The 8,843-nt window shown below is 34.5% G+C and overlaps 1 protein-coding gene across 1 annotated transcript; it reads left to right on the forward strand.

Moving 5' to 3' along the window:
* Nucleotides 1-1,258: 1,258 nt before the first annotated feature.
* On the forward strand, nt 1,259-8,419 carry DL1 (dynamin-like protein). Its single transcript, XM_022039125.2, has 16 exons — nt 1,259-1,644; nt 2,240-2,303; nt 2,392-2,499; nt 2,600-2,701; nt 2,930-2,980; nt 3,782-3,843; nt 4,100-4,190; nt 4,556-4,620; nt 5,228-5,422; nt 5,540-5,659; nt 5,857-5,927; nt 6,054-6,279; nt 6,781-6,831; nt 7,521-7,749; nt 7,863-8,002; nt 8,088-8,419. The coding sequence occupies exons 1-16, from the start codon at nt 1,516-1,518 to the stop codon at nt 8,214-8,216; spliced, it is 1,833 nt and encodes a 610-aa protein (XP_021894817.1). The 5' UTR covers nt 1,259-1,515; the 3' UTR covers nt 8,217-8,419.
* The last annotated feature ends 424 nt before the right edge of the window (nt 8,420-8,843 follow it).

Consider the following 8,843-nt stretch of genomic DNA (forward strand, 5'->3'; position numbering starts at 1 on the left):
ATATTATTAACCTATCTATAGTTTGGTAATTTTTTCTGAAAAAAAGACCAAGTACAATGATTGTGTTGAAAATTCAAAAAGAAAAGCACTTACTTACAAGAGGCTTTTTCTCTGAACACTTATTGCAATCTACATTTCTCAATAATTTACCATTCCATTAGTGCCGTTGGAACCTTTATTTTATTGTGAAATGACATTTAAATTGAATAAAGAGCTCTTTAATTATGCCGCAATTAACACAAAAGGGTGGACAGGCTCTGATTAATTTAGGTTCAGACACGTGGCAACTTTTTCAAATCTTTAGAATTTTTTTGGCAACTAACCAAAATGTCCTTTCTTGATAGTTTACTCTTTTTTAAAAAAAAAATTTATTTAAAGAAGAAGGCTCAAAAAAAATATTCGTTGTTTTATCCTCAAGTTAACGACTCTCAAACTCCCCCCCCCCCAAAAAAAAAAAAAAAAAAAAAGAGAAAAAGAAAAAGAAACTTCATATTAACGGTCACATTTTTAAAACCAACATGATCACGACCATCACCTTTGATTTACATAATTTCTTTTTTTTCTATACGATCAAATATATATATATAATTAAGAATTGATAATAACTGAGTAAATAATTTAAGCATCTTATCGATCATCTTCTTTTTATATAATATTAATTAATTTATTTTTAATTTAAAAATATATAAATAAAATTATTGAGAATTACACTCCATAATTATTTTTAGAGAAATATATCTTATAATTCACCAACAAATTTATTCCACTTCAAGTATGATATTGAATCTGGATTTAAAATACAAATAAACAAACTAATTTTTGAAATAAATTAAATTAAACCACACTGTCGTTTATTAAAATTATCAACACTTCAAAAAAGTTTACTTTTAAGGAAAACTGTAAAATATTGGATATTTATAAAATTAAACAGAAACAAATTAATTAAAGATTTAATTTTAAATAAGTCACGTAAAATTGAAATGAACTATCGAATTTTTCTGCAAGATTCAAATTATTTTATTATTGATTGAACAGAAGCATTAAAATTTTATAAAAGAGGACACAGTCATCATTTTGAACACTTTATTATGGAAATTAATTAAATTAAATGCACTATTTAGTAAAATAACTAGTTTTCTGTTTTCATAATTAGTACGAGTAGAAAGTGACGTTGCATCCAAAATCTCGCTACTCGTGGAGGATCAAGCAAAGCTAAATCCTAGGAACCGTCTCTGCCGTTCTCTTGTTCCCTTTACAACGCGCTTCTCATTTTTCTTTACCTTCTCACAATTACATTTCTCTCTCTCTCTCTCTCTCTCTCTCTCTCTCTCTCTCTCTCTACTCCGTCATTTTAAACTTCCAAATCCTCTCTCTCTCGGCAGAGGGCGTATCACCATCACAGATCTCTCATCTCAACGGCGACGCTTTTCCGCCGGGAACCTATCGGATCCACTTGATCGCGCTGTTATCTGTCGCCGGCGCTGATTTCTTACTTCGCACCGACCTCTCAGGAAAATGGAGAATCTAATTTCTCTGGTCAACAAAATACAGAGAGCATGTACAGCGCTTGGTGACCATGGAGATACAAGTGCATTGCCTACTCTTTGGGACTCCTTGCCCGCGATCGCCGTCGTCGGTGGTCAGGTGACTCCTTTTTCTTTCGTCAATTTCATTATTATCTGTTTTACTCACTGTTTCATAGAGCTAAGCTTGTTTTGCTTAACTGTCTTGTTAATCTCATATTTGGCTGTTATGTTGTTCTGAAATCGTTATTGTTTTCGTTTTGGCCTTGATTTGCTGGTTTTCTTCTATGTTTCACCAACTTTGACAGTTTTTGGATCTTGAAAGCACGAGCGTTATTAAGGATTAATGGCGAGTTAGTCTCATAGATCTTCTGTTTAAATTTAGCTTTGACTAGAACCCTACTTTTCCAACTTACGTACAAGTAAATTAAATGACGCATATTATGTAAGGTTATCTGTGGATTGCGTTTAAGATTACTGCTCCTTGATCTTCCCTTACAGGTATTTATTATTTGGGGATAGTAACATTTATACTATGTAGAGAGGAGAGCACTGCTATTATTTTGGTTTTATTTTGTATTTCATAACTTGCTTTAAGTGTTAATGAAAGGAAAATGCTGTTCTGGAACCCCCAAATGATTATACCGTTTGTCTTGCCCTTCCTCCTCGAGCGAAATATATCTCTTTATTCTTATTTATTGATAATTGTCTAACAGAGTTCAGGGAAGTCGTCGGTGCTGGAGAGCATTGTGGGCAAGGACTTCTTGCCCCGAGGATCTGGTGATATATCTTCTTACACTCATGGATGCACTTTTTTGTTGCCATATCCTTATTAAGTGTGAACGTTTTTGCAACAAAATTTTTGCAGGGATTGTTACTCGTCGTCCCCTTGTCCTGCAGCTGCATAAGAGTGAGGAAGGCAGCAGAGAATACGCAGAGTTTCTTCACCTTCCGAGAAAACGATTCACCGATTTCTGTAGATATCTTTCTCTTACTTTTGTTCTTAGCTTTATTCTCATTACATGATATTATGCGTGTTATTGTTGCAAGTGTTAATGATAATTAAATCTATGTAGCTGCTGTGCGGAAGGAGATTCAAGATGAGACTGACCGAGAAACTGGCCGCACCAAACAAATTTCTAGTGTTCCAATTCATCTCAGTATATATTCTCCTAATGGTAAGGGCAGGAATGTGAATCTCATTTGTTTACTGCTCCTTGCTACCTTTGATGAATGCTAGTTCTTATGTACAAACGAAGGTATTAGACTCAAGAAATTTTATTGCTTTAGCACACCATTGTTAATTAATGAGATAAAATGGTTGTTTTGGGATAAAACCTGATTGCCATGTGGAATATCCCCGTTATGATTTTCAAATATAATAACTTTCTTATCTGGTCTTGCAGTTGTCAACTTGACACTTATCGATCTTCCTGGGCTTACAAAAGTAGCAGTTGGTGAGTTTCATGTGCTTTTTAGTTCTTTACGTGTAATGATTTATTCTCCTGCTTTCTGTTGGATTCCTACGTGGTCAAAGGAAAGTTAAAGTGATATGTTCCTTAGCCCCTGGGGTCTGGTTATAGGGCTTGAGACAAAAAATCATAAGAAAAAAAAAGAAACTCGGAACGCATTTGAATTCTTCTGCTTTTCTGGCCTGTTCTTCCTGGAAAAGTTTGGGTTCATTAAGAAAGAACCCGCTGCTTTGTGTAAAGAAGTACTCAAGTACACTTTTAATTAATTCTCTGCCTCCTTTTTATTTCATGCAGAACTGATTATATATACTCATATTTAGGACAAGATAATGACACATAGCTACCTCTACAGTTTAGGTGACTTATCTTAGCTGAAGTAACCAACTCTTTGCTACAAGCAAAACGAAAAACTGCTGCAGATAAAGATAAGTAAACAAAACATAAACTGCTCACACATCTGCAGGCTATCAAGTCAACTGCCGTGTGAAATCCTGATGAAAACTCTATGTGCTACTGTTTTACTTCTACTATGGACAATAACATCAAGCGAAAGGATATTGATATACTTGGCTACTGAACTCTATGCCTCCAGTCCTTCTGGTGAAACCGAGAATTATTAAACCAAGATTTTGAGAAACTAGTTAGAATTCCTTTCTTCAGAAAATATTAGAAAAAATAAAATAAAAAAGTGACATTTTACCATAAACAAATTGAGGTTGAATTCTTCATCATGCTTTGTTGTATAATTTGGCAGTTGAGGCTAACTTATTTTCTTGGGTGATGCAGAGGGTCAACCAGACAGTATTGTGCAGGATATTGAAAATATGGTCCGGTCCTACATTGAAAAGGTAAATAATGTTACAAGTGCCTGCAGTTTTTCGTTCTTTTGCTTTCCTTCTTTATTTTGTTACCATAGTTAAACGTGCTTCTTGAATGCTTCATTTATACTTGTATGAGAAAAATTCCAGAATAAGTGGTTTTCTGGTCCTCGTTTGGTGGTTTTCTTTGACTGATTTTTTGAATTTCCATGTTATGTTTTTCAATATGCTTTTAAATCTACATTTTCAAGGTTAATGCATTAATGAAAGTTTGAACTGTATGCAGCCCAACTGTATTATTTTGGCAATTTCACCAGCCAACCAAGATCTTGCTACGTCAGATGCAATTAAAATTTCGCGTGAGGTGGATCCTACAGGTATCCTTTTCTGATATTGTTATTTGAATTAATAACAGTTCTTTTCCCTACTTAAACCTGTTATTTAATACTCTTCTAAGCTTGCTCACGTTCTCCCCATAGAGAATTATTTGATGCTCAAAATAAATTTCAAATTTTATTTGAATTATTAAACAGTTCTTTTGCCTACTATATAACTTTTATTTAATATTTTCTAAGCTTGCTCAGATTTTCCCAGTGGAGAATTATTTGATCACTCAATAAAATTTCAAGTTTATTTCCTGTCTTATAAACTGTACAGTTGTCAATGAGTTCTATATTGAGGAAAAGTTTGAAATACCACGATAGTTCTCCAAAATTTCAAGTGTTTTTATGAAAATTTTCAGGGGAGAGGACACTTGGAGTCTTGACGAAGATTGATCTTATGGACAAGGGAACTGATGCAGTCGATGTAAGCCGCTCTTAGTTTCTTGTTTTCATGGCGACATCCAAATGATGCAGTCCATTTCTTTGTTTAACTTCATCTTCAGTTTTACAAGACAAGAACATGAAGAATTCTTGTTGAGAAGTCTCGTGACTATATATACTTGAATATTTTCTGGCTTTTGATGCACAGCCATGGTGTCTGGAAATGCCAGTTCAGTACTATCTGTTAAGTGTTCCACATTGACCTGTGTACAATTGGCTTAACAAGGATACTGGTTTTGCCAGATGATGTACCTTGCACATCAATTTTCATGAGTGACTCTTTACCTTGTTCTCTGAGCTGCCCAGGGACATGAGTAGACTTGTGTCCAGTGATGGTGATAGGACTGAGTTGGTCCAAATGTCTCCATGTGCAACAAATTTCATGAGTAACCTCACATCTTTCTTTGAGGATCCTCCCTTTCTCTGTATAATCTTGAGTGCATGGCACAATTAGTTGCAAATTCCTTTTCTTCTTTTGAAATTATTGAACATGTGGCAATTATATATCATATGTTTCAGACATGCTTACGAGCATTTGGAAGCATTACATGTCTTTGGCATCATCATACTCATATCTTGGTTTGCTTCAGATACTGGAAGGGAAAGCTTACCGACTAAAATTTCCTTGGGTTGGTGTCGTGAATCGTTCACAAGCAGATATCAACAAGAATGTTGATATGATTGCTGCTCGACGTCGAGAGAGAGAGTACTTTGCTAATACCCCAGAATATAAGCACCTTGCTCATAGAATGGGCTCTGAGCATCTAGCAAAAGTGCTTTCAAAGGTAGGAAATATTTATATTAGTAATTAATTTTTTGTATTTGGAGAAAATCAAGATACTCCTTGTTTTGATATTAACTGTGTCTTGAGAACTTAATCATAATGGTTCATATTTTTTCAGCATTTGGAAACTGTAATCAAGTCCAGAATCCCTGGCATCCAATCCCTTATTAATAAAACAATTATAGAACTTGAAACTGAATTGAGTCGCCTTGGAAAGCCTATTGCAGCTGATGCTGGGGTAAGTTTGCTGCATCATTTCTTAAATTATTATTTTAGACACTTGTTTAAGGTCAAATTTATTAGTGCTGGGATCATTTTATTACTACCTTTCATTGATCCGAAAGGTCAGAACAGATAGTGGAATAGTCATGTGTGTGGTCGTGTGACAAAAAAGGATCTTTAGAAATGCTAATATTTGTGCTTTGTGACATACAGGGGAAATTGTACTCAATCATGGAGATTTGTCGTCTTTTTGATCAGATATATAAGGAGCATCTTGATGGAGTGTATGTATTTTATTTTCACTATCTCCTCGATCACCCCTTTTTAGCTTCGTTTTAGAGCAAGCTGAAAGCAGCAAATTCTAAGTGTTAAACAAAGATATGTTTGATTTGTGTATGCATGTCCCACAGGCGCCCTGGTGGTGATAAAATTTACAATGTTTTCGATAACCAACTTCCTGCTGCGCTTAAAAGGTTGCAATTTGACAAGCAACTCTCCATGGAAAATATTCGGAAGCTCATCACTGAAGCTGATGGATATCAGCCTCATTTAATAGCTCCTGAGCAAGGATACCGACGCCTGATTGAATCTTCTTTGATCACTATCAGAGGTCCTGCTGAGGCAGCTGTAGATGCGGTATGCATGAAAACTATTATATTAAGCATTTTGTTTGTTTTCTATTAATTGATTCACCATATATATATATTTGTTTCTAAAAATGCATTTTCCTTGTCCATGAGGTTATTTAGTAACAAGTCACTATTTTTGAAACTTTCCTAAGGTACTTAATTCTTTCAGAAAAGTTCTTCCTAGTTTTTTGATGAAAAAGGTCTCCATAGTTAATCTTCCTTATCAAACCATGGTCTAGGTCATCATATTTATTGATCCACAGTTGTCTCAAGACAGTCATTCAATGATATCATTCACCTGTGTGTTTCTCCATGACAATTCTGTAAACAGCCCTTATTATTTTGTCTTTCTTTTTTCTCTTTGCTTTCATGCATCATGGCTGTATGCCACAGTTCACCTACAGGTTGACTTCCCTCACATCAATAATTGTTGAATAGATTGGATGTTGCACTCTGTCAATTCACTGTGGATTGATTTGTTTTATTTTCATTCAAATCGTATTCACAGGTTCATGCAATACTGAAGGATCTCATCCACAAAGCTATCAGCGAGACTCCAGTATGTTCCTGGCCTAACGAAATATTATTTCTTTGTCCTATTTTGTGTCTCAATGCTTTAACAGTACATGCTTCTATTTCATTCCAAGTGGCACAAAAAGGATCATCATTGTTGGACTTCCTACATGTTCAATTATTATGAAGTAAACATGTTCAATTATTATAAAGTAAACATGTTCAATTATTATAAAGTAAACATGTTCAGTTATCTCTAGGCTTGTAAAGAAACGGCTACTATTCTTTTGACTTTGCTTCAAAATGTCTTTCATTTCAATAGACAAAAATAAATGTGATAGTCAGTGACAAATAAATTTTTTTTTTAAAAGGAAGGTTGATCCAAACTTGTAGGCATGGGGGTATTAGAAATACGTGAATTTAGGAAAATAAAAGTGAAAGTCCCAGCTCACTCTTATAACACAGCATTGGCATTATGACATTCATGTGAAAAGAAAGGGAATTTGAAAACAGGACATATTCCTGGTTTTTGGTTCATATATTAGACCATGTTTGCAAGCATGCATATTGAAGAGGAACAGAATTATTTATAAATTATTTATATAAAATAATCAGATCCCTTCAATTTTTATATGAGCTTTTAGTATAAACTTTATAAAGCATCCACGGTGCTTGATTGAGACAGATGCTTAACTAATAAAATGTTCTATCATTCTTTATTTGCTTGATTCTCAGGAGCTAAAGCAGTACCCTGCTCTTCGAGTGGAGGTTACAAATGCAGCTTGTGATTCACTTGAAAGAATGCGGGAAGAAAGCAAAAAGGCAACACTTAAGCTGGTTGACATGGAGTGTAGCTATCTGACTGTCGATTTCTTCCGGAAGCTTCCACAAGATGTGGACAAGGGTGGCAACCCAACACATTCAATTTTTGATAGATACAATGATTCTTATCTGAGGCGAATTGGTAAGTTTTCTTTTGTCTTCAATTTCGTAGAAAAATGTCGCAAAAAGCCCTCAAAGATCCACAGTCTCATATCTACCACTATGAAATTTGTCTTCTTCTATACTTATGAACAGGAACAACCGTATTGTCTTATGTCAATATGGTCTGTGCAAGTCTTCGCAACTCCATTCCCAAGTCTGTGGTTTACTGTCAAGTTCGGGAGGCAAAACGAAGCTTACTCGATCATTTCTTCACTGAGTTGGGCAAACTGGATGTGAGGACAAATTCCAAATTTTGTATATAATATCTATCCTCTATTTCAAGTGAAATCTAAAATTTTTTGTGAATATATGGTGCAGCAAAAGCGTTTGTCAGCCTTGTTGAATGAAGATCCTGCAATCATGGAGCGACGGAGTGCCCTTGCAAAGAGGCTCGAGTTATACAGGAGTGCACAGGCAGAAATTGATTCAGTGGCTTGGTCTAAGTAGATATACTATATTTTCAATCAACTTTTTTTTCATGCAGAAATGTGTCAATTCTTTGATTTATACGGAGGAGGAAGGAGACTGTATTTTGTAGTAGTAATACACATCCAACGTCTGTTATCAATATCTCTTAATTTTGTCACCGTTGCTACAAACGTAAAATATACAGGCTTTTCCAGAGATCGTAACGATACCTGTTATCAGTATCTCTTAATCTGTTATCAATGCTCCTTATAAGTCGTAATTTGCAAAATATTGGTTCTCTGTTGTTTGACTTATAGGCTTCAACAGTTTGCGGTTTCTAATCTTGGAAAGTTGAATCTTTTTATAAATTTATATTGAATAAAAAAATAGAATTTGTGTTGATGAATTTGATTCAGTTGAAAAAATAGTGAAACTTTTGTGAATTTTTTTTTGAAAGATGATATAAAAAAATAATATCTAAATGAAATAAAATAATGAAAATTTTTACAAATTCATAAATTTATTTCAAACAGAGCTCTCCGAACCAGCAACCACAGGATTTATGGTCTGAAGGATCTCTTCGCTCAATAAATTTCCACTTTAAATCGTTCATTTAATGTACCAGTGCGATGCTCAACTTTCTTCTGAACGTACATGTCGACAAAA

This window comes from Carica papaya, chromosome 4 (genome assembly GCF_054855325.1).
Source record: "Carica papaya isolate Zhongbai chromosome 4, ASM5485532v1, whole genome shotgun sequence".
Lineage (NCBI taxonomy): Eukaryota > Viridiplantae > Streptophyta > Magnoliopsida > Brassicales > Caricaceae > Carica > Carica papaya.